A 27,429-nucleotide genomic window follows, 5' to 3' on the forward strand; every position below is an offset into this window, starting at 1 on the left:
GCAACCTCAGGACTGTGAGGAAGATGTGCTCACCAGTCGTCCACCGTGCCGCATAGCATGTATCATATTTGGACGGAAAAAAACAGCTTGTTATAGTTCGGTTTCGGACTTCAGGCGGTTAAGGATGGGCTGTCTGTTGTCGTACTAGAGCGGCTCCAACTACCGGAGACAAATTCCTTGTGTTTTTGACATACTTGGCAAAATAAAGTTAATTCTGATATATATATATATACATATACACACACACACACACACACACACACACACACACACACTATGTAACCAACCAATCACATGAGGACTTGCACAATTTTAAGATATTGCATATTTACTTTTGATTGACACTAACAGATATTCATATCACTTTTATGTTTATTATGTTTGACCTGCATCACAATATTTTGCAATACTTAAGTTAGCTCAAATTAGTTTCATGACCGAATCAAAAACAGTAATAAATATAATAGTTGTAAAAAAAAAAAACTAAAAAAAAACAAGACTGTTACAATGAAGTTGGGACATTGTGTTAAACATAAATAAACACAGAATACAATGCTTTGCAAATCATGTTCAACTTATGTTTTATTGAATACACTACAAAGACAAGATATTTAATGTTCAAATTGATCAACTTTATTGTTTGTAGCAAATAATCATTAACTTACATTAGAATTTTATGACTGCAGCATGTTCCCAAGAAGACAGAAAGTTGAGGAATGCTCATCAAACACGTGTTTGGAACATCCCACAGGTGACCAGGCTCATTGGGAACACGTGGGTGCCATGATTGGCTGGAAAAGGTGATTCCCTGAATTGTTCAGTCATTCACAAGCAAAGATGGGGTGAGGTTCACCTCTTTGTGAGTGCGTGAGAAAATAGTCCAACAGTTTAAGGACAATGTTCCTTGACGTACAATTACAAAGAATTTAGGGATTTTATCGCCTACGGTCCATATCATCATCAAAAGGTTCAGAGAATCTGAAGAAATCACTGCATGTAAGCGGCAAGGCCGAAAACCCACATTGAATGCCCGTCACCTTCGATCCCTCAGGCGGCACTGCATCCAAAACCGACATCGATGTGTAAAGGACATCGCCCCATGGGCTCAGGAATACTTCAGAAAACCAATGTCAGTAAATACAGTTCGGCGCTACATCCGTAAGTGCAACTTCAAACTCTACTATGCAAACCAAAAGCCATTTATCAACAACACCCAGAAACGCCGCCGGCTTCTCTAAGATGGACCGATGAAAAGTGGAAAAGTCTTCTGTGGTCCGACGAGTAAGCATTTCAAATTGTTTTTGGAAATTGTGGACGTCGAGTCCTACGGGACAAAGAGGAAAAGAACCATCCGGACTGTTATGGACGCAAAGTTCAAAAGCCAGCATCTGTGATGGTATGGGGCTGTGTTAGTCGCAATGGCATGGGTAACTTACACGTCTGTGAAGGTACCATTGATCCTGAAAGGTACATACAGGTTTTGGAGAAACATATGCTGCCATCCAAGCAACGTTTTTTTTCTCTCCTCTGCTCTTCTCTCTCTACACGAACGACTGCACCTCAGCGAACCAGACTGTCAAACTCCTGAAGTTTGCAGATGACACCACTGTCATCTGCCTCATCAAGAACGGTGACGAGTCTGCATATCGACAGGAAGCGGAGCGGCTGGAGCTGTGGTGCGGCCGACACAACCTGGAGCTGAACACGCTCAAGACTGTAGATGATCGTTCAAGACTGTAGAGATGATCCTTCGCCACAGCTGCCCCTCACATTGTCCAGCTGCCTTGTGTCACGACCTTGTGTTGTGTGACCAACATCAACTCCGTCCTCAAAAGGCCCAGCAGAGGATGTACTTCCTGCGGCTTCTGAGAAAGGACGGCCTGCCACCGGAGCTGCTGAGACAGTTCTACACAGCGGTCATCGAATCGGTCCTGTGTTCTTCCATCACAGTCTGGTTTGGTGCTGCTACAAAAAAGGACAAACTCCGACTGCAACGGACAATCAAAACTGCTGAAAGGATTGTTGGTACCCACCTTACCCACCATTGAGGACTTGCACGCTGCCAGAACTAAGACAATCCTCTCGGACCCTCCGCACCCCGGTCACCGGCTCCTTCCCTCAGGTAGACGCTACCGATCAATGCAAACTAGAACTAGTAGACATTCCGACAGCTTCTTCCCTCATGCGATCAACTTCTTAAACTCTTAACCTACAATTCCATTACAACAAGCTGGCAATTTTTTGACTTGAGTTCGTTGTCACATTTCTGTGGGGCCAATGATGTATGACTCGTGCACTCACTGTCGTTGTCTCGCCAGCCACGCTGCACTATTTGCATATACTGGCCACTCGTGCCAGAGTAGCATCTGCTCCATTTGCACACTGATTGAGGAGTATCTGTAACATTTGCACAACCAGCATTGTCCCAGATGATCGCACGACTCGTCACTTTAAACCCCATACACTCCTTGAAGTCTCGGCGCCCTTTGCACAATGCTCATTGCAATATTAGTCATTCGAACTGCTAGAGGACTCTGCATCTTTTTGCACAATTGTTTTTTGTCAATGTCTTTATGTCTCCAAAGTGTTCTCTGTCAATTGAATGTCCGTTCTCGTACTTGAGCGGCTCCAACTCCCGGAGACAAATTCCTTGTGTGTTTTGGACATACTTGGCAAATAAAGAGGATTCTGATTCTGATGGATGCTGCTGCTTATTTTAGCAAGTCAATGCCAAACCACATTCTGCACGTGTTACAACAGCGTGGCGTCGTAGTAAAAGAGTGCGGGTACTAGACTGGCCCGCCTGCAGTCCAGACCTGCCTCCCATTGAAAACGTGTGGCGCGTTATGAAGCGTAAAATACGACAACGGCGACCCCGGACTGTTGAACGGCTGAAGCTGTACATCGAGCAAGAATGGGCAAGAATTCCACCTACAAAGCTTCAACAATTCGTGTCCTCAGTTCCCAAACGTTTATTGAATGTTGTTCAAAGAAAAGGTGACATAACACAGTGGTAAACATGAGCCTGTCGCAGCTTTTTGGGAACGTGTTGCAGCCATCAAATTCTAAGTTCATGATTATTTGCTAAAAACAATAAAGTTGATCAGTTTGAACATTAAATATCTGGTCTTTGTAGTGTATTCACTAAAATACAAGTTGAGCATGATTTGCAAATCATTTTACTCTGTTTTTATTTATGTTTAACACAACGTCCCAGCTTCATTGGAATTGGGGTTGTACATGAATGCCTGGATGTCAACATCATCGTCAACAATAGCTATCTATTATCTTGGTCTATTTACTGATACGTGAGTGAATACTGTATAGTGTACGTATATTAGTACACATGTACAGTATATGGTCATATATATGCGTGTATAATGATGAGAGAAAGCCATGCCCGTCATCGAGTTTCGTCATCAGACTCCTCCACCTCCTCTTCTTCTTCTTCTTCTTCTTCAGATTCTTCCTCTTCCTCGTCTTCGTCCTGCCGTCCGGAGGCTCTCTGTTGCTACGGGGACCAACCACATCAAATCAAAAAGCCGTCACAGCGCAGACGACCAAGCCGGCCAGGCGGAGTCTACCTGGAAGGCCGCCGACGGCGTCAGGAAGGAGGAGGCGGTCCCGTCCAAAGAGTTGGCGCGCACGATGTCTAAGCGCGCCGGGTAGTCGGGCGGGTGCAGCGAGCTCCTGAACACCTGACGACGCATACACAATCGGCGTCATCGCAACAACTACAAAACGTCATTTGTGACAAAATTGCGAGCGAATTAACTGAATAGTTGAAACGAACGAGAATTGGGGAAATGTCTCCTTTCATTTGGGGAAAATCCTGAGGGAAATACGGAATAATGAGAAACTTATAATAATGTGAATTCTTGGAATATCACAAATAGTAGCCAGAATAAAAGGAATTTGTAATGTTGGAATCGGTTGAGAAGTCTGGAAAAAAACGTCTCCAATTTTGAAACGGGAAGTTTGGCCTTCTGAGTAAATGTAGTATTTCGGAAGGCGAAATTTTTTTTCAAATATGTCCTAATTGTGCTGAACATTTTGAAGTTGGGATGGTTTGAAGTGCTTGACAAATGTGGAAGGATTAAGCCGATTTGTAAAATGTCTTCATTCATTTGGCAAACGTTCCTGAATGAAGATATTTTTTGATTATTATTCGAACATTTTGCATGTGAGGTGCAGGTATTATTTTTGTCCACTTGGGGTCACCATCTGCACATTGTATTCTGTAGTATATACGTGACTTTGAACGTTTGTGGCTTTAAAAGGCGGGGCCGGGAGGGGTTACAATTGCTTCTAGCGAGCTCTGCCAGACTGTCCAGTCGTCCCTCGCTATATCGCAGTTCACTTATGGCGGGTTCAGTGCATGGCGGATTTTGTACACGACAGTACAGCTACGCAACTACACGTCTCGGGTAATGTAAACATTCTTGGGTAATTGAATATACCCTACCCATGCTAGTTAGAACAAATTGTAATCCATAGTAAGTGGTTTGGCTAGAGGATGGGAGCAGCCGCCGGTGCTTTTAAAATCACATTATTGAACAAATGGAAACAAAACACAGTAAACAAAAGCACATTCTTTAGCAGACTTGCCGACGGCCTTAACTGGCGCCGTCACTGAACACCAGAGTGCCTAACGTGATAGCCAGGCAACAGCTAGCCAATTGAACGTCCTCAGACTCAACAGACCAGATCCCCTTTTAAAGGCATATGCGTTTCTATGGCGTACAACGTGTGGACGGTGACTCCAAGCGGACAAAAATAATAGCTGCAGTTCACATGCATATCCTGATTGTTGGTGATACAGCCAGCATAATACATACAACATGAAGCAATATAATAAAAACTCGGTCACTACTTCGTGGATTTCGTCTACTGTGGGGGTGGTCTGGAACGTAATATAGTGAGACCACAAAAGTCTACTGTGATGTAGCGAGGGACGACCGTGCGGCTAGGGTTGGGCATTGAGAATGGATCCCAGGAGAACCGGATCGTTCAAATTAAAATAATTTTGGTTCCCAGTTTCGATGCCTACAGTCCGCCGACCCCGAAGTGGCGAAAACCAAAGAAGCAGAACGTCCACAAAGACGTGCTTGTGCCCAACGGTGGCGGAAAACGAAAGTGTCTTAACTTTGTTAAAACAAATGACCAGATGATATTGTGCAAAGGAGGCTTCCACGATGTGTAGAAGTCTGCCCCGATCCTCAACCGACACTGCGCGGAACTTCAGTCAAGTTGGGTGAGTGTGAAACAATAAAATACTTCTATGCCAAAATTGAGGCAGCGAACAAGCTAAACGGTGGGTTGCACTTTTGCACTGATGGTTTTTAGCGTTTATAGTGGTCTTCAAACCAACGTAAGAGCCGATGACAGAAAAGAAGACAGAAAAATGCTTAACATGGAGCAAAAACTTCACCCAGGGTCAAACTAGCAACTTTACATCACAAGGAATTGGGACCAAAATTCACATAAACGTTGTCTCATAGTATCACAAACACTAACCTTGTGCCTCAGCGGTGGGTAACTAAAGGAATCGATCTTTTGTAGCTTATTGGTTCCCTTTATGACTCTTTTTCTCGCTGTCTAGGTTTACTCTCGTTTTTTCAAAATTCACAGGTGTCGTGTGAAGTTGCGTAACCTTAAAAATAAAAGGCTACAAGCTTAAAAGAGGAAGTCAAGCTAAAACTTGCACATATAAACCATTGGACGTGATAAAACAGTCGCAAATAACGATTTGAACAATGCTATATTTAACTTTTAGCTGAAACGTTAATTAATGAATATGAAGTCAATTGGGTTACTTCCACACACATTTCCTTTTCATTCATAAGTTTGATATTGATACTGGTTATAAAGAACGCAGAGTCAAATGTTCATCTTAGTCTATGCTGCGGGCTGCTAAGAAAATGGATGTTCATCATTTGGACACCCTTTATTTAAACCATGCAAACGTTTTTGACCCAGCTCCCTGTAAGAATCGCAATCGAGGATCGTTTGGAACCGGAATCGCTCAAATTCAAATGATGGCCAACCCGACGTATAGCCTACCTCCAAGTCGTCGTCCTCGTCTACGCTGTGGATGCTCTGGTAGGCCAGCGTCAAGAGCTCCAAGGCTTTGGCGTGGAAGGACATCTCCACGCTGGCAAAGTCACACATGATCCTCTGGAAGGGTTAAAGAAAGTGGCACGTGGTGAGGAAGCGGCGGCGCTTCGACCCTCCCCTTGTCTCACCTTGATGTCTCGAATCTTCTGCTTCTCAAAGTCATCGATGGTCTCTTCCAGCTGGCGCGTGGTCCGCGCCTCGTCAATGGTGGCCCGCTGCAACTCGCTCTCAGCCTGACGCACACCAGAGGATCATCATCATACAATACCAGATGAATGAATGCGCGGCAGTGAACGCACCAGAGACTGGAAGCGGGGTCAAGGGAAGAGGAAGTAACAGTCTAGCTTCACATATGCAGCCTCTCAAAGTGAAAAAAACCCATTCAATTAAGGTAGTATAATGCCCTGGCATGTGGGCAAGGAGAGCCACAGTTGCCAATGCAGAGTCAAACACAGAAATACAAAATGACAACACTCGCAAGGGGCATGGAGAAGCTGCTCCCACTCATCTAAGTGCGTGTCAAACTGGAGACGGGAGCTCAAGTCGGAGCTCCTGATGGCACTCATGAGGCCACACCCCTTAAAGAGTAAGTAAACCCACTTTTATGTGCCATTACGAAACAGAACACGCTATTCGAGGGAATATTGCAGTCGTGGAATAAGAATATTTCATCAATCTACACCAAAGTCAGGGCGCCGCCGTTTTAGGCAAAATCACCTTCTGCTGGTGGCCGAAATTAACGTCCCAACTACCCCCGCGATGGTTGCGTATGTCATGTGACCAAACCTGGACTACAGGTTCGCAGACTCTCTGCGTATGCTGCAGGTTGCTGACATGATCGTTTGAACCTCGACGTTCTACGGTGTCGTTCAAATGATCATGTCAGCGATGGCAACATACGCAGGGAGCCTGCTAAGATCAGCTTCCGGGTTTGGCCACGTGACGTACGTCACCATCGCGGGAGCATGTTTGACGTTAGTGTCGGTCGCCAGCAGAGCTAAAATGGCCGCGCCATGAGTTTGCTGGACTCCGTTTTGTTCTTATTCCACGAACGCAATATTAGTCGGAATACCGTGCTGTGATTCGTGGTAGGACATACGACGTATTCCCGCAAAGAAATCTGTGGGTTCAAAGGCTCCCATCAACACGCACATACCGCAGTGTGACATTCGGCTTAATGACTTGATAGAACCAGTTGATTTGTGTCCACTCTCTTTTATCAATTTTGTACAACAGCGCTATTTTTTGTGCTTGCTGTCTGCCGGTAGCAAACGAGAGTAAAGGATACGATGACTTGTCGGTCGGCCGGGTTGCGTTGGCGAGTGCGTTCCAGCTGCAGCATCTGCTTGGAGCCTCGCGTCCTGGCGCACTCGGCAGCCTTCACGTCCTCCTGCGTACGCACGCGCAAACATGCACACGTGCCCAGCGCACGCCACCTTTGCTAAGCTAACGGCGATGCTAAGCAATGTGCGGCACTCACCCGTTTACGCTGGACCACCGCGCTGTAACCTTTCAGCGGCTTGATCACTTTGGCCTCAAGTCGCTCCACCTGAAATGGTGACCGGATGCGTCACACCTCCTCTGGCCATCCTTCTTCAATCCAGCTATCCATCCATCCATCCAGCCATCCATCGCTTCTACCTCCGCCTGCCGGTAGTCCTGGATCTTCGCCAGCTGTTCGGCGAACTGCTTCACGCCTTTCTTGAGGCTCGGCGTCTCGGTGTCGGCGTAGTCGGCGACCCCTCGCACCAGGACGTCGGCCTTGTCGCGCAGCTTGGCGACTTTGCGGGCGTAGTTGCCGAACATGTTACACAAGTCGCCGAAGTGCTTCTCCACATTGCCGATGCTCTCCTGGATCCTCTTGGTCTGCTCGTCCCTGAGCAAATAATGTATCTTTGTTCATCGATCTATTCTAGCTACGTAGAGTGACAGGCAGAACAATGATGTGCTCTTCCACTAGATGGCAGAATGTCCAATTAACCTGTAGGTTGCCACTGATTCCGCACAGTAGCATCTAGTCTGCCAAAATGCTGAGTCTGATTGGACTGGCCACTACAACTTGTGGACCTCATAGATAGTACCCTAAAATGTCCACTAAAAATCCTTTTCTCGTGATTCGGGAGAGGTATATTACCTAAAGAATACAAGAAACACGACACAATGCTGCTGAATCCAGACAACTTCATGCCCTATTTGACATACGCTTCATTGTACTCCAGATGAGTTTGGTAACAATCAAGAAAACGGCGCGATATCAACTCTTAAATTCAACTCTTAAACTCTTGGGCTCTTTTTTTTTATCGTTATATTTGGCCAAACAAATCTACCTTTAGTTGTACCAGGCATTAAAAAAGGAACAAGAAACTGAAGAAACCAGGGTTGTAATGAACAACTTTTAATGTCCCAGGTCTTGAGATTGTACAGACCAAGTTTGAAGTCAATCGGATGAAAACTGTGGGACAAGTTCGCGAAAGGAAAGCACAACTCAAATATGGCAAAATTGTACATTTCCCAAAAATCATGACTCACTTGCTGTTGGTTTTAGGATATGGCTTCGGTTCACTTTGTTCTACGTCTCGGGGTGCGAAACGTGCATCCCAAGTTTCGTCGCGAGCCGGCGGGGAAATTGTTTTTCGATGTGAGCCCATCCATCCATTTTCTGAACGGCTTATCCTCACTAAGATCTGTAGTAATCGTGTCAAACTATTTTCAAACATCAAATTGTCGTTTGTTTTGGGGTAGGTTTAGGTCGTCAAATGCGATGGTTTACATTATATATGTATATATATATAAATAAAAGAATCGTTTGTAATCAACGTTTCTCAGTTTCAACACGTTAGCAACACGTAGGCTAACTAGGTCAGCTATCCTCCTTCACGAGAAACAAAAGCCACTACACAAACGAATACATGCGTTACCTCGCTCGCGCATCGACAGTTCCACTCATCACTACTGGAGAAAAAGGGAAAACACTCAAACGAGCGTCACGCCACGAGGCAGAAAAAACATGGAAAGACGAAACATGTAGCTTGTGTGGAAGCTAGCAGGCGTTTCCATGGATGCTGTTGCGTTCCCGTAACGGACAAAAAGTGGGATTTTCCTCTTCTCCGATGGAGAGCGCGAGACAGAGAGAAAACAAGTCTGACTCGTGCAACCTGAACGTGTCGATGAAATTGAAAGAAAGGGCAACTGAACTGTGGTGTTGCATTCACGACCTAAATAAAAGAAGTTGCCAATACGTTTTCAATGAAGTCCTCACGACGACAACGTCGATGACTGCTGAGCTGCTTTCCCATAGAATCTGTTGAAAGTAGAGCTGATAAATGCCCATTGGTTGGAAACGAAAGCAATGTGGGCGCACCCACAAACAAGGAAGTCAAATGCTTCTTCCCGAGTTGCCCTACATGCACCTAACGCGAGCGAGAAAGATCGCCAACGATTGCGTTGGACGGACCCAACTTGATAAAAATTCGACTTCATTTACATGCAAGCTGGCGGCGGCGTTCGCCAATTCCGATATGTTTTTCTTCATCGTTAGTATTCTGTTCGACGCTGCAAAGGTCATAAACACCGGTGAGTTCTTTATTTGACGACGTCACCGCAAATCCAAGTTAAAAAAAAAAAGTCTGTTTAGCACGTCATGTAACATTCGTGATTATCATTTTGGCCATTACCGTCCAGCCTTAGTGTGTGTGTGTGTGTGTGTGTCCAGTTTGTTAAATAGGAAAGTGTGTGTGCTCATTCAATGTTGTCCTGTCCTCTCCTCTTCCCCCCCCCAGACACCCACAGCCTGATGTACATCTACACGGGGCTGTCAGAGGGGGCGGCGCTCCCGGCGGGCACCCACCAGTTTACAGCCATGGGCCTGCTGGACGGTCACGTGATCGACTACTACGACAGCGGCTCCATGAAGAAGGTCCCCATGCTGCCGTGGATGGCCGCGGAGTTGAGCGCCACGTACTGGCAGCAGGGCAGCCAGTCCCGGAGGAGCAAACAGCAGTGGTTCAAGGTCAACGTGGACATCCTGCTCAATCGCATGCAACACAACCGCTCGGGTGGGTCGCCGACCGCTCGCGTCGCTATGATATCGGAGCTTTTCATTGGTCCCGAGCTAAAGCGCGGGCGGAGTCGTTTTTCGGACCGATCCCCGGTTGTATGTGTGCGCTTTTTTGAAACGGTACCGCGTCGTCGTTTCCCCTCAGACGTGCACATCCTCCAGTGGCTGCACGGTTGCAGCGGCGACCTGCTTCCCAACGGCATGGCGGCCTTCCGCACGGGCGTGGACACGTACAGCTATGACGGCCTGGACTTCCTGTCCTTCGACTACAAGCGCGGCGAGTGGGTGGCGACGGCCCCCGCGGCGCTGGAGACCAAAAGGAGGTGGGACGACGTGCAGTTCCTCAAGGACTACACCCGCGCCTACCTGGACAAGGAGTGCATCACCTGGATGAGCCGCTACCTCCGCTACCAGCACGATCGAGCGGAGCGCGCGCGTACGTACGCCGCGCCTCATTTTCGGGGGAGCGGGTGGGCCCCGTTAGTCGCTTACGTAACGGTGAAAGTTGCCGATGAATGCCACATACGTGTTTGCAGCGCCGGCCACCGTCGACATGTTCGCCAGGAAGATGCGCGCCAAGAGCACGCTGCTGCTGACCTGCCTCGCCAGCGGCTTCGGCCGCAAGGACGTCGGCCTGGAGATCGGCCGGAACCGCCGCACGCTGACCAAAAAGGACGGCGTGACGTCCACTGGCGCGCGGCCCAACGAAGACGGGACCTTCCAGAGGCGGGACAGCGTGGAAGTTCTCGAGAGCGACGCCGCCAACTTCACGTGCCTCCTCCGGCATCGCCTGTCCGGACTTCACGTGGAAGCGCTTTGGGGTGAGGCGGCAAAGTACTCAAGACTCTGGAATAACGGACCAGTACGGATAAAACAAAACCCACGCACGCATTCAACTCGTGTACTACAGCTTTGTCGCTGACAACATACAAAAATGTAGCGAGTAAAAGTAAAAAGTGGTCTGCAAAATAAATTGTCATTACGCAAAAAAGAAATGAAGTATTTGTACTCACTCACTGAGTGCGGACGCTCGTCCTCCAGATCACAAGATCTTGAGCCCCCCCGCTGTTGACGTGGGCGTCGCCATCGGCGGCGGCGTGGCGGGACTTCTCGGCGCCATTTTGCTGGTCTGGCTCATGTGGAGGAAGGGCAAAGAAGGTGGGTTGCCATGGAAACACCCCGTTACCCATTCATCGCCAGATTGTCAATATCCCAGCACACGTCAATCATCTTCATCCACAGGTGCAGCTCGCAAGGCCACACCCCCGGAATCAGGTATTTGTTTTTCAATTGAAAACAATTAGGGTGATGACATCGTGACGATGACGTAACGAAACGAAACGTGTGCTCTGTGTTGGTGAAGTCCAAGAGAAGAGTTTGCAGCTGCTGGAGCGCGAGCAAGGTAACGGGCCAGTCTGTAAGTGGCAAAAAGTCGAGCGACCGCTCTTCTCACGCTCCCCTCTCGTCTCCGGCGACCGTTCTCAAACTCGTTTCCCCTGTTCCCTTCGCAGCCGCCGAGATGGGCGCCGCCCAGTCTTTGGAATCTTGCGGCACCTCCGACTGAGGTAGGTGGTCGCAGGAAGTAGAAACTGTCCATCGGTCAGTTCTGTGACGATGGGAAGTGGAAATCGATTTGATGGCCGCCATCTTGTCTCCTCGTAGGCGTGGCTTCCGGGGACTCTCTTGGCGACAACCCGGGTAAGATCCTCCCCGTCGGCTTCGGCGATCGTTCGCTCGTGTCTGAAGCCGGCTGACGATGATCCATGTTGAATAACGACCGTTGCGATGTGCCCCCCCGTAGACGGCACGAGGCTGCTGGCTGCCGACTCGCTTCCCTGACGCGTAACGATGACTTCATCAGTGTGGGCGGGATCAACATAAGCCCATCGCAAATTGAACATTTAGGACCAAGTTAATACTCAACGACCTTTTTCATGTCTGAAACGAGTAAAAATCCATTTACGAGGACAAAGCGATTGACCAAATGTTTTGACATTGTCATCGACAAATCAAAACAAGATGGAATCGTCTGTCGGAGACCAGATGCAATCAGAAGTCATTTTGTTTGAAGAGGTGGGAGGAGTTGACAAAAGGACCAATCAGAATTGACGTCGGCTTCGTGAGGTTTGAAAGGCGGCGAATGGCGTTTTCGAAGCACAAGACCAATTTGCGGAGACTTTACAGTCCAGTTGTCCCCAAATCCACGTCCGCAGTACTGGAGGCTGACACGGGAGAGGACTTTGACTCCGGTCCGGTCCCGTCCCGTCCCGTCCCGTCCCGTCCCCTCCCCTCCCCTCCCCTCCCCTCCCATCCCATCCCACTCCCGTCGTTTTTTTCTGCCAGTCAATCCTGCTCTGTTGTTGGGAATGCGTATAACGATATCAGGTGATGCTTGTGCCCAATCGCGTGATGAATAGTGAAATTCGCTCCCATCCCGAAAAAGGGTCTGCCTCTAATCCAATGCGTGTAAAATCATTCAGAATAAGTCTTTTGTCGATCATTTAGCGGCATGCATAGATGTTGTAGTCCGTTCTTTTGCTAACTAACTTGACGTGAATGAAGGTCGTGGTTGACGCTTTCTGTCGGTGGACGATGACGTGCGTGTGTTGCTGTTGTTATTCAGGAGAAAGCAGGTGGCAGCAGACGGGGGCACGCCTGTCACACGGCCACAGATCGGAGTTTCTATGATTATGATGTTTTTCTTTCTGATTCAGGGAGGGCAGGCCTGATGGCCTTATAGCGTATGCACTTTTTCCTTGCCATCTTTAGATTTTTGCACTAACGGCACTGCTGAGTTTTACGGGCAAATAAATGTTTGGTCCAAATCAGTTGTATCTGTGTCTGTGTGTGAATTGCATACCTCAACATTCCTTAACACGTTTGTCCATTTTCGTTTCATCTCGATCGCTGCTTCCAAACATTTGACTTCAAGTAGCACCTCAACCAATACTTGGCTTTCCAAGTAGCACCATATACAGAAGCGCACTAGATCTAAGTCTTCATTAAAAACATGGCAAGGGGTATATTCTTAAAAGCTGTATTTAATATTGTAAACAACTGCAACATGCATGCATGGTGTGACCATTAAACTGTACTTAAATGATTCAATTAAAATATAGTACACACGAAAGTGACAAAACCTGACCGAAATGGATATTTGTAAACAGAGATTAATTGAAATTGCATTCAATTTAAGTTTCATACAACTGAATTTATTTTACAAAAGTACTGGACTGGATTAAAAAAAAGAAAAGAGAGGGCGCCCTGTCTGGTGGTACTTGTATCACACGGCGAACCGCCAATCGAAGCGAACATAATGACCAGAAAGTGAAGACAACATTTTCAGTTTAGCCTTTACAAACTCTTCATTTTACTTTACTTCAATCTGAGACAGTTTTCGTCAACTCTAATCTTCAATATTTTGTCAACTAATACTACACTGAAACCAAACCAATTTAAATGACAAAATTATGACGAAAACCAAATTAGATTTTAGTCAAAAGACTGACTCCAACTAAATCGAAATTTGCTCTCACAATTATAACTGGCGACAAGTATCCTATTTGCATTCTGCCTCATTTCATGACGACTACGAATTTGGAAAAAAAAATGGAACCGTTATTTACCCAGGTATGGCAAAATATATGCCCCCTTCTCAAATTCTTGCATGGTTTCCCCACTTTAATGTTGATCATCAAACAATTGCAAATCTCAGACAAATACAACCCAAGTGAATTTAAAATGCTGTTTTTAAATGGTGATTTCATTTACCCATCCATCCATCCATTTTCTAGCGCTTATCCGAGGTCGAGTCGCGGGGCCAGTAGCTTTAGCAGGGACGCCCAGAGTTCCCTCTCCCCAGCCACTTCATCCAGCTCTTCCGGGTGGATCCCGAGGCGTTCCCGGGCCAGCCGAAAGACATAGTCTCTCCGGCGTGTCCCGGGTCGTCTCCGGGGTCTCCTCCCGGCGGGACGTGCCCGGAACACCTCACCGGGGAGGCGTCCGGGAGGCATCCGAATCAGATACCCCGGCCGCCTCATCTGGCTCCTCTCGATGCGGAGGAACGGCGGCTCTACTCTGAGATCCTCCCGGATGACCGAGCTTCTCACCCTATCTCAAAGGGAGAGCCCGGACACCCTGCGGCAGAAACTCATTTTGGCCGCTTGTATCCGGGATCTCGTTCTTTGGGTCACGACCCACAGCTCGTGACCATAGGTGAGGGTAGGAACGTAGATCGACCGGTAAATCGAGAGCTTTCACCTTTCGGCTTAGCTCCTTCTTTACCACAACGGATCGATACAAAGTCCGCATCGCTGCAGACGGCGCACCGATCCGCCTGTCGATCTCCCGTTCCATTCTTCCCTCACTCGTGAACAAGACCCCGAGATACTTGAACTCCTCCACTTGGGGCAGGATCTAATCACCGACCTGGAGAGGGACTCTTTTCCGACTGAGGACCACGGTCTCAGATTTGGAGGTGCTGATTCTCATCCCAGCCGCTTCACACTCGGCTGCAAACTGCTCCAGTGAGAGTTGGAGATCACGGCTTGATGAAGCCAGCAGAACCACATCATCTGCAAAAATCAGAGATGCAATACTGAGGCCACCAAACCGGACCCCCTCTACGCCTCGGCTGCGCCTCTAAATTCTGTCCATAAAGGTTATTAACAGAATCGGTCAGACAGGGCAGCCTTGGCGGAGTCCAACCCTCACCGGGAACGAGGCCGACTTACTGCCGGATAGCTTTGTAGGTGGAATTCTTTCCCATTCTTGCTCGATGTACAGCTTCAGCCGGTCGCCGTTGTCGTATTTTACGCTTCATAACGCGCCACACATTTTCAATGGAGACAGGTCTGGACTGCAGGCAGGCCAATCTAGTACCCGCACTCTTTTACTACGAAGCCACGCTGTTGTAACACATGCAGAATGTGGTTTGGCATTGACTTACTAAAATAAGCAGGGGCGTCCATGAAAAAAAAACGTCGCTTGGATGGCAGCATATGTTTCTCCAAAACCTGTATGTACCTTTCAGCATCAATGGTACCATCACAGACGTGTAAGTTAACCATGCCATTGGCACTAACACAGCCCCATACCATCACAGATGCTAGCTTTTGAACTTCGCGTCCATAACAGTCCGGATGGTTCTTTTCCTCTTTGGCCTGGAGGACACGACGTCCACAATTTCCAAAAACAATTTGAAATGCTTACTCGTCGGACCACACCACAACGTTGTCCTCAAATTGTTGGACTATTTTCTGACGCACTTGTTCACAAAGAGGTGAACCTCGCCCCATCTTTGCTTGTGAATGACCGAGCAATTCGGCAAGCTCCTTTTCTACCCAATCATGGCACCCACCTGTTCCCAATGAGCCTGTTCACCTGCGGGATGTTCCAAACAGGTGTTTGATGAGCATTCCTCAACTTTCTCAGTCTTTTCTGCTACTTGTCCCCGCTTTTTTGGAACGTGCTGCAGCCATAAAATTCTAAGTTAATGATTATTTGCTAAAAACAATCAAGTTTATCAGTTTGAACATTAAATATCTCGTCTTAGTAGTGTATTCAATTAAATATAGGTTGAACATAATTTGCAAATCATTGTATTCTGTTTTTATTTATGTTTAACACAATGTCCCAACTTCATTGGAATTGGGGTTGTAGAACTGGCAAAGTGTCTTTCACATCTCTGTGGAGATATTTCCTTGCAGAATTGTTTGAATTCAGCAAAAATGGAGAGTTTTCCAGCATGAACGGCCTTTTTAAGGTTTTATATATATATTATATATATATATATATATATATATATATATATATATATATATATATATATATATATATATATATATATATATACACACACACACACACAGTACTTTTACTTATTAACTATGAATTTTAAAATATATACTTTACTACTCAATTACTACATAACTGAACTTGATGTTTAGAACCAGGCTCACGTGTGACGTCACGCATACAGTTAGATGAGTGTAAATTTCTCATCAATAAGTCATATGACATTTACGCTTCGATCGTGGTCCTTCAAAACAAAGGGAAATAAATTATTTCATTTGTCCTTTCGTGGCTAAGTTTTCATCACAAAGCGAATTTTACACATCTTGACATAAAGACAAACATCAATCAACAAACAGAAGACGCTTTGGAATAGAGCAAACCTATGGGTCAGTTAGTATCAAATTTACTTGGAAAAGGCCAAACCGGAAATGTACATTGGCTTCGCTAAGGGCTTCGCGACAGACAGCTTTTTTTTTTTCCCCTCTACAAACTGTCCCCGTTGTTAACTCGACAAAAAAACAAAACAAGAGTGCGGACAGCGGCCGGTAGGCGGCTCGCTCGAGGCCCGGTCCGCTTACGTCAGATAGACTCGTCGTCGGGCAAAAGGTAGAAGAGTGAGACGGAGCGACACTGACAACTGAGCGCGGTTCGCTCGCCCATCAACACGCCGAAGCAGAGATGCTACGCGGCTAACCGCGAACGAGTCGAGGCCGCCAGCCTTCCTGCTAACGACGCAGCGGAAGTGCTGCTAGCCCACTGCTAACAGAGTAGCAGCGACCTCGCTACTGGGAAACATCCGCGTCAAGCTCAAACTTTGAAGTCAGCCAGCTAAGCCAATTTGGTTGACACTACCACGACCGGAAGTGGATTTGTTGCGGCTCGCCTTTTTGAGATGGTCACCTCTCAACTTCCGGTCCGTATAAACAAAGTTTGTCAATTAAGCTTGTTTTGTTTTTTTGTTTTGAGTTTGGAAGGCAGACGAACCCCTGCGTGGGAACTTGAGGGACAACAATTAATTGACTAATTGATCACCAAATTCATCAACAACAATTTTGTTAATGAAATAATCGATGTAGAACTATTGTTCAACTTACAATTGTCAAAGTCCTCTGATTTCAGGCTCTCGCTGGTAAATATTCGCCTATTTCTGTAGTCCCCCATGAAAGCAGACTAATGGTTGTTTTTTTTTCAAAATAAGACCTTTCCAAACATTCGCTTTTGCTTTGAAAAACAACTGAACATTTTTTGCCGATTTTCTGATGGATATTACGGACCAAACCGGGAACTGAATCAGAATCCTATGAAAAACAGTCTAGTAGGAAAATTTGCGGCCATAGTACGAATAACATGTAATTGATATGTAGTTGAACCTAAAGCAGCCTCAGCTGTGATCATCGAATTAGTAGCTGAGAAGTTGCTCTCACTTTCAAAAAGGACAACACAAGGGTCGCGGTGCTGGTGCCTGTCCCAGCTGTCTCCCTCTCGTGTCATATTGTGTCACTTATTCATTTTTTTATCATTAAACAATAATCTGCTAATAAACAGCAATCCGAAAAAATGATTTTGCGATCAACTTAATCGGTGGAATAATCAACAGAATATGTGATTGGAAAAATATTGCATGGTGACAGCTCAAGATGGAACCCTGACACGTACAATGGATGTGAAGACGCCACAGCGAGGAGCCCTTAACTGAAGCAGCTCTCCGCCCAACGTCATCATGGCGAGCCGCAGGAAGTCCAGCACGCCGTGCATGCTTCCGCCTCAAGACGCGCTCCGCTCGGACGGCGACGCCGCGGACGCGGACCGGTTCGAGGACGGCGTCTCCCAGCCGCTGTCGGCGGAGGGAGGATACGAGTGCAAGTACTGCAACTTCAGGACCAAAACGCTCAACCCGTTCACCGTGCACTTGGCCTCGGAGCATCCCGACGTGGACGCCAACATGTGCGACTACCGCACCGGGAGGTACGCTCTGCCCACATGGGGCAAAAGTACACAAATGCATGCACGTGTGGCAAAAAGACAAGGCGACGCAGAAGTACTAATTCAATTTCTGTGGAAAGCAGTATACACGCTAGAATGTACCAAAGTATCAATATCAAAATGGAATATTTACAGTCAATGCCCGTTCTGATAATGTAGCATCGCAAAAGGTTCTCTTAATCGCACAGATGGGGAATATGAGGGCTGGGTGAGTACTGCTACCCGAGTCTGCTTGGAATGACCACTTCAACTTGTGGACCTCCCAGATCAGGGATCTTCAATTGATATTCGGAGGGCTGCGGTGCAAGGGATTTCTCGGGGCAAAGGTCCACACGCTTTGCAACAGTGACCCATCTATTCATTTTCATCCATCCATTTTCTGCCGGTGCCTTTCCCAGCTGTCATCGGGCAGGAGGCGGGGCACACCCTTAACTGGTTGCCAGCCAATCGGAGGGCACATAGAAGCAAACAACCATTCGCACTCACATTCACACCAAGGGCCAATTTCGAGTCTTCAATCAACCTACCACGCATGTTTTTGGGATGTGGGAGGAAACCGGAGTGCCTGGAGAAAACCCACGGAGGCACGGGGAGAACATGCAAACTCCACACAGGCGGGGCCGGGGATCGAACCCCGGTCCCCAGAACTGTGAGGCCGACGCTCTAACCAGTCGGTCACCGTGCCGCCCTATTCGTTTTCTTTCCTGCTTATTCTCCTGACGGGTCGCAAGTGTGCCGAAGGACAATTTTGGGTTTTCAATGAACCTAGCATGCATGTTTTTGGAATGTGGGGGGGAACCAGAGTACCCGGGGAAAACCCACGCAGGGAAGGGAAGAACAAAGCAATCTCCACACAGCAAGGCCGGAGCCCAGATTTGAACCCGCCAACCTCTGTGAATTGGCAAGCGGATGCGCGAGCAAAGTCCGCCGTTGAACGATCTCGAAATGGCACTAGTAGGCACATTTTCTCTTGAGAATTTTTGTGATTTTGCAACTACGTCTTACCTGCCGGTGTCATCAATGAATATTTTGATCCTACTGAAGGACAATAATGCATAAACGTGGAGAAATGTATTCCCCAAACACAGAAATACAAAGTGATTTTTGAACACACAACTAATCTCTGAAAACAGTTTCCTTTTAAAAACAAAGAACAACAAAAACTTACATCTGCAATCGACAGGCAAAAGCCCATTAGGTCTACATTTCAGTACAAACTGTGTTTTGATGCCTGGACCACAAAAAAGAAAAGCTGGGAAACAATTTGAAGAAAAGCACCACCGGCATCTATCTCAAGCCTAAATTCTGAATGACACAGCAAAGTAAGCCTAACTTTGAAGTCAATCAGAACAGATCGATGTACGTCAAACAAAAAAGTGATTTTGTTACCCCGGAGTAAGGCCTCGGCAGCCCCATACGCACATTCCGTCACCGTGGAAATGTCACGCAACGCTCACGTACGTTGCGCCAAAATCCACGCTCGCCGGAGCGCTTCGTTGGCTTGTCGACATTGTCAGTTCTGCCGTATTGGGCTCAGTTCGGTTAGCTCGCCAGTCCGGGCTTCCGAGTTCCCGCTTTCGATGTTAGCCACGGAGCACATGAGCAACATATGAGACACGGCGCTTTTAGGCCGGTTCAATTATTCACTGTATTTGTATTTGGTTCGTTGGGTGTGTTTGTAGTCACGCTTTCACGTGCAGTCTCACTCTCTCTCTCTCTCTCTCTCTCTCTACCACCCGCAGCTACGGCATGCTCGCGAAGCACAACGCACGGCGTCACCCGGGCCAGGACAAGTTCACACACACAGTGGCGCGACGGAGCTACCAGACGGTCTACCGGCAGACCCTCGACGACCCGGCCTCTGATGACCGCTCGGTCAAGATGGGGGACAGCGGGGCGGAGTACGACACCTGGCGTAAAGACACGGCCCCTCGTAAGACGGAGGATGGCGGGAGCGAGGGCGACGCGGGGTGTAAAGAGATCGCCATCAGCAAGATGCCCATCATGAGGAGCCGGGCGGAGCCCAAGAAGTTCACCGCCTCGCACAAAACGGCCGCGGAAGATGTCATCAAGGTGGAGAGCGAGGACGAGTACGAAGATCCGCCCGCTCTGTCACCTGCCCCTCCGGCCCTTGTGACCGCCCCCGCTCCGCAGGGCCCCGTATCTGCGCCGCTTCAAATCCAGGCGGGGCCGCAGAGTTTCGCGGTCAACGGCCACAACGTGCTGCAAATCAAAGGCGCCCTCCCGGCCGGCGCCCTCCCGGCCGGCACCCTGGCCCAGGTTCTGTCGGCGTTGCAGAAGCAGAATCAGAGTCAGCTCCTTATCCCCATCAGCAGCATCCCGGCCTACAACGCCGCCATGGACAACAACGTCCTTCTGCTGGGCGCCTACAACAGGTAGGGAGGGGGCTGAGACGCACTTCAGCCCAGCGGTCCGATTCCAGCGTTCTGACCCATTGACCCGTGCGCAGGTTTCCCTATCCGTCCCCGTCGGAGATTGTGGCGCTGGCGTCGCAGACCAAGTTCAGTGAGGAGAACGTCAAAGTGTGGTTCTCCGCCCAGAGGCTGAAACATGGCGTCAGCTGGACGCCGGAGGAGGTCGGTACCGGGCTCATATGCGCCGTCACGACCTTCTGGATCCGATCACCAATATCTTGCAGTTGTTGAGAAACAAAGTACACCGGAACCTCGGTTCACAAATGAATTGGTTCCCAAACGTTCGCGAACCAAAGCCATGTTTTCCATTGAGATGAAGGGAAAGAGAATGAATGCGTTCCTGCCCCACAATCAAGTTACGTTGACATTGTTTTTAATCGGTGTAAATAAATACAGCACAATATGGGAATACGTGGAAACACTATTTTAGGACATAACACAGTGTTAGCAAATCACTGAGTCGTGTCTGACCCTTTTGCATTTTTTTTTCTTGATTTAAGTAAGGCAATTGAGAACAGATTGTCATTTGCAACGCTCCTGTGGATCGGGTTAATAGATCGCTAACCAAGTGATCACCAGCGAGTTCTCTCATTTGTCTACACAAACAGTCCTTTTTCTTCAAATCAGTCCCCCCTTCCTCCACACGGGCTGCCTTTACTGCTTCCTTGTTTGTAACATCAGCGGAAGTCGGCTCGTCGTGTCCAGAGAGTGAGGCGCGAGGATGGCGCCAGCGTAGAGGCCCACTTTGGCACCTTCCGTTCAACCTCGCGCCTCTCCGGGCACGATGAGCCGACTTCCGCTGCATCGACTCAAACAAAAGGATAGATGGCAGCGTTAGCCAACACGAACTGCGCAAAAGCGAACACCAGAAGAAATTCTGGCTTTCTAATGAGACTACCACTTGCGCGATTCAGTTTCGTTGGAGCCAAAAGGGTTAGACGGCTGCCATGTGTGACGTGCAGACCCGGTGACTGGCGCCAGTTACGTGGCGCCAGAAAAAGCACAACTGAGCCAAACGCATCCGTACAGAGATTTTTCATGAACCCAGGCAATAGTTTATGTGAACCGAGGTTCCACTGTCTGCGATTGGCTGGCGACCAGATCAGGGTGTACCCCGCCTCTCGCCCACAGTCAGCTGGGATTGACTCCAGCATACCCGCAACCCTAGTTGTACAGGTACAGGTACAGAGAATGGATGGATGGGTTCCACTGTAATGGTTCATTTTGGGAGCATAAAGTCCACGGTACTGTTTTTTTTTTTTTTTTTTCAAGGGTAATTCATTTGATCCATTTTTTGTCTTTTCAAGAGAATGTGTTTGTGTCTTATTCGGCAGAAGAAAACCAGCTCAGGGTTAGCAGGTGTCATGGCAAGTCGGACTTCAGGACGAGTTTCGGCCAATGAGAGATGTGATCTGATGCACTTTTCACGGCAGGTGGAGGATGCGCGCAGGAAGAGGTCCAACGGAACCGTCCAGACGCTCCATCAAAGCGTCCCTCAGACTATCACCGTCATCCCCGCCAACATGGCCGCCAACGGCGTGCACTCCATCTTCCAGACATGTCAGATCGTCGGCCAGCCGGGCCTAGTCTTGGCGCAGGTTGGCGGCGGGGCGGCGGTCGCCAATGTTCCCGTGGCGGCCCCCGTTACGCTGACCGTCGCCAGCGTCCCCGGGAACCTACGTAAAGCCGCGGAAGCCTCCGGCGAGTCCCGCGCGGAAACGTCTTCTTCGTCCGCCACTTTAGACTCCGCCTCCAAACCCAAAAAGTCCAAAGAGCAGCTGGCCGAGCTGAAGGCCAGCTACGGCCGGCGTCAGTTCGCCACCGACGCCGAGATCTCCCGCCTCATGCAAGTCACGGGGCTCTCCAAGCGCGCAATCAAGAAATGGTTCAGCGACACCCGCTACAACCAGAGGAACTCCAGGGACGTGCACCACGACAGCACGGCCGGCGGCGGCCAAGCTGGCGCCAGCGACAACAAAGACGACGCCGACGACAACCCCGCTTCCTCCGCAGCCGCCATCGTCATCGACTCCAGCGATGACGCGGGCGACTTCCCGCCGACCTCGGCCCCCGCCGCCCAGGGCTCGCCCCGCACCTCCCGGGAACGCCGCGCCAAATTCCGCCACGCCTTCCCGGATTTCACGCCCCAGAAGTTCAAGGAGAAGACATCGGGGCAGCTCGCCATCCTGGAGTCCAGCTTCCGCAAATGCGACATGCCGTCCGACGACGAGCTGACGCGCTTGCGGGGGCAGACCAAGCTGACGCGGCGCGAAGTGAATGCCTGGTTCAGCGACAGGCGCAAGGGGGCTGCGCCCCCCTCCCCTGCCTCGCCGCCCCCCATGGGCCGCAGAGTGCTGAAGAAAACTCCGGCGCAGCTCGACATCCTAAAGAAAGCTTTTTTGCGCTCGCGGTGGCCCACAGCCGAAGAGTACGACAAGATGGCGGAGGACTGCGGTCTGCCTCGCAACTACGTGGTCAACTGGTTCGGGGACACGCGATATGCCGCCAAGAACAGCAACCTCAAGTGGTTTGACCTCTACCACAGCGGCAAGGTCAGGAGATTGCCTCACGCGAGCGCCAGACGGCGCCACCGTGCACCCACCCTGTTTGTGCTCCGCAGGTGGACGAGACCTCGCTGGACGGACCCGCCAGGATGCCCAAGAAGTCCAGGAAGCGTTTCCGGGGTTGGTCCAGGAGGACGCGGCGGGCGTGCGCCGGAAAACAGGACATGCACGCGCCCAGCGAGGTCTGTGAAGACACATAAAGGTTCAACGCTACTTGTGCATCTGTGTGCAGAACGTGCAGTATGAGTACAGCAGCCCTCGGCTGTTAGTCAATCATTCCGTGGGGCGACCTGAAGAAAGGACACTTGGCTGACTGACGTACACGACCGATTCTGCCGCTCTTCTCGCCGATCATCTTCTGTTCCATTTGCGCAGTTTAAGTCGAGATGTTAAGGCAAGGGACGCCGTTTGAAAAGTCACGCTCATTTGGACGAGTTACAGTTTCCGAATTCCATACACGCTTATTGGTGGATATTTCTAACCGAAGCTCGTCAGAAGGGCTTCCCCGAGTAGCAGACCAAACAAAGCGGTCGAGGAGATATGTGGAGACATTTTTAAATTATAGCGTTTAGAATTTGTCCTACCGACACATATTTACATATGATATGGCATGAAATGATACCCGAGGTCCCAGATTAGCCCAGTTAGTCAGTGCCACAATATGTGCCACGGTTCTCCTGTCTGCCGATATTTTGCTTCAGGTCTGCGGTTTGTAAATGGAATAGTTGCAACGTTGAGTCGTTGGCAAATTGGGGTTCCACGTTACACGTTTCCTGTTTGTCTGAGCTGAATTTCTTCAGCGTTCCCATGAAAAGATCAAAATGTCAGCAGGGCTCCACTCGCTCTTGTGAGATCCTCCATTTTGTACATGTTGGAAGAGAACCGCTTTTGTGTGTGGGCAGGCCAAGAGCGGGAAGGCCTTCCTGGGGACCTACTTCCTCCAGCAGCGAGTCGGGAGTGAGGACCACCCGGACGACTCGGCGTCCAAGTCGGACACGAGCGAGCGGCGCGAGTGGTTCTCCGAGGTGCGACGCCGGGCCGACGAGGGGAAGGAGCCCTTGCGCGACCACCAACGGGAAGATGAAGAGCGGGAAGAGGAGGCGGCCAGCGAAGGAGGCGCGCAGGCAAAAGACCTCCGTGAGGACGCCGACGAGGAAATGATCCAGGAACCGTCTCCTCGCGGGAGCCAATCGGAGTGCCAAACGTGAGCGACCGCTCAGTGCCGCTTCCTGTTTTCCAAAGTAAATGCAAGACGCGGCCGCTCTTTGCCAACATGGCCGCGGCACAGTCGTGACGGGTTCAGCATGCGTGTCGTTGGCTTTGGGAAGAACGTTCAGGACGCGGCTACCCGATGTTCATGCTTTTATTGTGGCGGAAACGGTTTTTTATTGGCCTTTTCTTTCTTCCTTCGGTCCACTGTGTATGAAGACCATCACAAATATTTCTCTGACCTGATTCTCGGAGACGTCACCTGTTTCCAGCTTTGTCTCCAAGCACATTTGCGGGCTTTTATTGTGAAAAGTGAAAGGAAGTCCACTCAGTGCCATCGAACGTGCAAACGTGTCTGGAAATTGTATTTGATCTTTTACTTTTGTCAAGTTATGACGGAGATCACGATGTCACCCACACCCGGCCTCCACTGACGCAAACATTGCCGACAACTTTATCGACATCACGGACGCCGGCCACCGCAGACGACAATTTGGGAAAAGCACTTTTTTGCGTGACTCAGCCACAGACTCGTCTTCAGTGAATCACATTTATAAAAATCACTTTTTTATATCGAAATGTTTTCTATCGTGTCAATTTCCACTTAAAGATGTTTTGTTTCTAAATATATAAAATATGTTTGAAGGTCAGTACTGAAAAGTGAGAACAATGTCGTACTGAATTGTTGAGATATAGCATTAAACTTTCACCATCTCAGGTGTCAGGATTTTTGGGGCGTGGCCAAAACGGTGGCCGGGTGACGCACTTTGGGATCTGACAAGTCGGCCCTCGCCCACTATAGAAGTACCAAGCACCTTTAGTGGCAGTTCGGAGCTATAGATGAAAAATTGGCCCATTTTTACCACTGCAGCTTGCAGTCATCCGTCAATCAAGGCCTCCAACCCAAAAATAAATACGACATCTCACAAGTATTTTGTGTTGTTTGGCTTACAGCGTCTCCATTGCGCACCGCACGGCGCGGAGCGAGACAGCGACTGACCCGACGGGTGCGCCGGCCTTCACCACGGCGACACTTCAGGGAAAGATAGCGGTAAATTAGGAGCTCACCAGTGCGAGGGCGCCGCCTCACTCGGATTTGTGTGTCGCGCGCGCACGCCCACGTAGCAGCGACGTATCAAAGAAAGTTGACCGCTGAATAGACACGGAGCGTCAGCAAAGAGCCACAAGCACGTACGTGACCGACAGCGGAAGATTCGACGTTTCGCACTCAGCGGTCACGCCCGCACAGTCCTGCAGCTGATTTGGCAGACTTGCTAACAACACTACTCTCTCTGGTGTGTGGAATTGATATTTTTTGGGGTCCCTTTACTGGGTCTCGAAGGAACGGCGTTACCGCCGTTGTGGTTTTCCTTCCTCGTCGTAGTCGCAGAGAGCACGTTCCTGCATGTGCAATTCCTGGAACACGAGAATATCTTGGTTATATAACAGTGATATTACAGTAATGCGGGTCCTGGACTCAACTGTTTTCCAGCAGAACAAAAAGCACTTGAGACGAGTCCTGCATCAGCTTTTAATTAGATTTTTCTTTACACTCTTCCTGTTTCCTGAAGCCGTTTTCACCACCGATTTATTTATTCTCCTTCTTGGCTTCGTCCACTTCTCTTAACCTTGTCTGTTTGCCATTTTCAAAAAAAAATGAAGACGTCAGATGTTTTTTTACAAAGTCGCAAGTGACTGACTGCGGCCACGCCCCTGACTGCTCGAACAGTCTTCACGGTACTGGTGTTAGTTATCTTTAGGGTGTCATAAGGTTCGGGTCCACATCAGGGGTCACCAACAGGACCACGAGTAGCCTGCAGGCCGGTTCTGATATGATAAAAAAAAAACAGATAGAACATTGTGATTTCCTAGGAATATTGGAATACACTTGCAGAGATTCATACAACTTAAATGCTGTACAGCGATATTCATCTTTTTCCTACCTTGCTAAACATTGTGAGAAATGATTAACAATTTGTGTCTCCACATTAATGATTCAGAATTCCATACAATTAAAGGTCATTTCAGCAAATTTGTTCTTTCAGGAGTGTGTGTCAAACTGGTGACCCTAACCCAATAATATTCCAGCTCTCAGTTTCCAAAAGGTCACTGACCCCTGCCCTCCATGCTTTGTCCACACAGTTCAGGTCGCCATGCACACCTGTGACGGAAAAACTGAAAAACCCGTTATCCTTATCGCAAAATGTTTTGAGCCTCCACATAACTCTGCCATACTATTTTACTAAACCAGAGACAAAATGGCGCGATTGTCAAGCAAAAAGCTGATTGTTAGCTTGATCGTAATAGAGGAAACAGGTGAGAAGTGTGGATTTTTTTTTTTAGGCTGCTGGCAATGAAAGTCCCTTTCCTTGACTGCACATTTGGGCAACAGAGACTTGCCACATTTCGCTTTTTAGCCACAGGTCCATTGTCATCAAAATACTGACTACACGCACTTTGTGCGTACATAGGCTCGTACGCCTGGCTCGAGCCACAAGCACACGGCCGCTCTGATTTAGGCTAAGGGTACACATTGGCTCTCAAGACAGCGAGCAGCGCACTTCAAAGTGTCCCTGGCGGTGTGCTTTAATGTACTGCAGAAATCTCATTTCTTAGTGTTCTTCAGTGGCGGGGGGCGAGCTTCAGACCTGGGCCTTCAGTGATCTAATCCGCCTCTTAATGACACCATCACGTCCCAAATAATTGACTGAAATCTGACATGACTGCGTGGCCTGAGAGACTTGTAGTGTATTTGAGGATGAACACCATGAGCCAGAAACACACTTACCTTCATCTTCCAATACTTCACATCCAAATATGTCCAAACCTCTACAGAGGTTGTGGTGTATACATTACAATACGGCAGTTCACAATCAATATTTATCTCATAACATGACCAAAACACAACTACTGTAATTTGTTGTGTATAATACGCACCCCCAAAGTTGACCTCAAAACTCTGGAAAACCCTCTCTACCCATGTATAATGCATTTTTACAATGCATGATTTTGCTTCTACCCATATGATCAAAATATTAAGTATTATCTATTTTGTTAGTTTAGTTTTTTCAAATAATTATTCCGAAGTTAAGCACTTTATTTGAACACGTAATACGTTTTATTTACTTGCTCTTATTTTGAAATTCACAGCCCTGCTTTTATTTAGTAAAGGAGAAAACACACGTTTGTGCTCATATGTTTGATCACCCAGGCAGAATTTGTAAGATGTGTACAAGTTCTTTAAAAAAAACATGAAGGGCCAGGCGAA

At 48.4% G+C, this 27,429-nt stretch overlaps 3 protein-coding genes across 12 annotated transcripts; 2 read left to right on the forward strand and 1 right to left on the reverse strand.

Annotated features, from left to right (window-relative positions):
- Nucleotides 1-619: 619 nt before the first annotated feature.
- Nucleotides 620-9,700, reverse strand: cibar1 (CBY1 interacting BAR domain containing 1). 5 transcript variants are annotated; one of them, XM_061664406.1, is made up of 8 exons: nt 9,036-9,345; nt 7,759-7,993; nt 7,598-7,666; nt 7,349-7,507; nt 6,246-6,350; nt 6,064-6,177; nt 3,585-3,698; nt 620-3,511 (listed from the first exon to the last, which is right to left on the reverse strand). In XM_061664406.1, exons 1-8 carry the CDS (start codon nt 9,062-9,064, stop codon nt 3,404-3,406), a joined length of 933 nt encoding a protein of 310 aa, XP_061520390.1. In that variant the 5' UTR covers nt 9,065-9,345; the 3' UTR covers nt 620-3,403. The 5 variants fall into 5 exon arrangements, with proteins under 5 accessions (XP_061520390.1, XP_061520388.1, XP_061520389.1 ...); XM_061664404.1 differs by lacking the exons at nt 7,349-7,507; nt 9,036-9,345 and adding an exon at nt 9,357-9,700; XM_061664405.1 differs by lacking the exon at nt 7,349-7,507.
- On the forward strand, nt 9,273-13,002 carry LOC133395469 (major histocompatibility complex class I-related gene protein-like). 2 transcript variants are annotated; one of them, XM_061664397.1, is made up of 10 exons: nt 9,273-9,690; nt 9,897-10,172; nt 10,320-10,610; nt 10,711-10,995; nt 11,216-11,332; nt 11,417-11,449; nt 11,538-11,591; nt 11,686-11,739; nt 11,837-11,872; nt 11,976-13,002. In XM_061664397.1, exons 1-8 carry the CDS (start codon nt 9,441-9,443, stop codon nt 11,736-11,738), a joined length of 1,359 nt encoding a protein of 452 aa, XP_061520381.1. In that variant the 5' UTR covers nt 9,273-9,440; the 3' UTR covers nt 11,739; nt 11,837-11,872; nt 11,976-13,002. The 2 variants fall into 2 exon arrangements, with proteins under 2 accessions (XP_061520381.1, XP_061520382.1); XM_061664398.1 differs by having other exon boundaries at nt 9,276-9,690; nt 11,538-11,576.
- A 3,418-nt stretch (nt 13,003-16,420) lies between these two features.
- On the forward strand, nt 16,421-26,193 carry LOC133395463 (zinc fingers and homeoboxes protein 1-like). 5 transcript variants are annotated; one of them, XM_061664374.1, is made up of 8 exons: nt 16,421-16,883; nt 17,602-17,935; nt 19,696-20,349; nt 20,424-20,550; nt 21,822-22,940; nt 23,009-23,134; nt 23,855-24,156; nt 25,116-26,193. In XM_061664374.1, exons 2-8 carry the CDS (start codon nt 17,691-17,693, stop codon nt 25,219-25,221), a joined length of 2,679 nt encoding a protein of 892 aa, XP_061520358.1. In that variant the 5' UTR covers nt 16,421-16,883; nt 17,602-17,690; the 3' UTR covers nt 25,222-26,193. The 5 variants fall into 5 exon arrangements, with proteins under 5 accessions (XP_061520358.1, XP_061520359.1, XP_061520362.1 ...); XM_061664375.1 differs by having other exon boundaries at nt 16,421-16,576; XM_061664378.1 differs by having other exon boundaries at nt 24,381-25,209.
- The last annotated feature ends 1,236 nt before the right edge of the window (nt 26,194-27,429 follow it).

This window comes from Phycodurus eques, chromosome 20 (genome assembly GCF_024500275.1).
Source record: "Phycodurus eques isolate BA_2022a chromosome 20, UOR_Pequ_1.1, whole genome shotgun sequence".
Classification (NCBI taxonomy): domain Eukaryota; kingdom Metazoa; phylum Chordata; class Actinopteri; order Syngnathiformes; family Syngnathidae; genus Phycodurus; species Phycodurus eques.

What these genes read in the sequence shown, in the direction of transcription:
- cibar1 (XM_061664406.1), bottom strand. Translation starts at nt 9,064, where the DNA reads ATGAGTGGAACTGTCGATGCGCGAGCGAG. An exon ending in AGGACTACCGGCAGGCGGAG is followed by an intron (nt 7,667 to 7,758) that starts GTAGAAGCGATG and finishes TCACCATTTCAG; the next exon opens with GTGGAGCGACTTGAGGCCAA. An exon ending in ACGAGGACGACGACTTGGAG is followed by an intron (nt 3,699 to 6,063) that starts GTAGGCTATACG and finishes ATGCGTCGTCAG; the next exon opens with GTGTTCAGGAGCTCGCTGCA.
- LOC133395469 (XM_061664397.1), top strand. Translation starts at nt 9,441, where the DNA reads ATGCCCATTGGTTGGAAACGAAAGCAATGTGGGCGCACCCACAAACAA. An exon ending in CATGCAACACAACCGCTCGG is followed by an intron (nt 10,173 to 10,319) that starts GTGGGTCGCCGA and finishes GTTTCCCCTCAG; the next exon opens with ACGTGCACATCCTCCAGTGG. An exon ending in TCACGTGGAAGCGCTTTGGG is followed by an intron (nt 10,996 to 11,215) that starts GTGAGGCGGCAA and finishes CTCGTCCTCCAG; the next exon opens with ATCACAAGATCTTGAGCCCC.
- LOC133395463 (XM_061664374.1), top strand. Translation starts at nt 17,691, where the DNA reads ATGGCGAGCCGCAGGAAGTCCAGCACGCCGTGCATGCTTCCGCCTCAA. An exon ending in TCAGCTGGACGCCGGAGGAG is followed by an intron (nt 20,551 to 21,821) that starts GTCGGTACCGGG and finishes TTTTCACGGCAG; the next exon opens with GTGGAGGATGCGCGCAGGAA. An exon ending in AGCCAATCGGAGTGCCAAAC is followed by an intron (nt 24,157 to 25,115) that starts GTGAGCGACCGC and finishes TTTGGCTTACAG; the next exon opens with CGTCTCCATTGCGCACCGCA.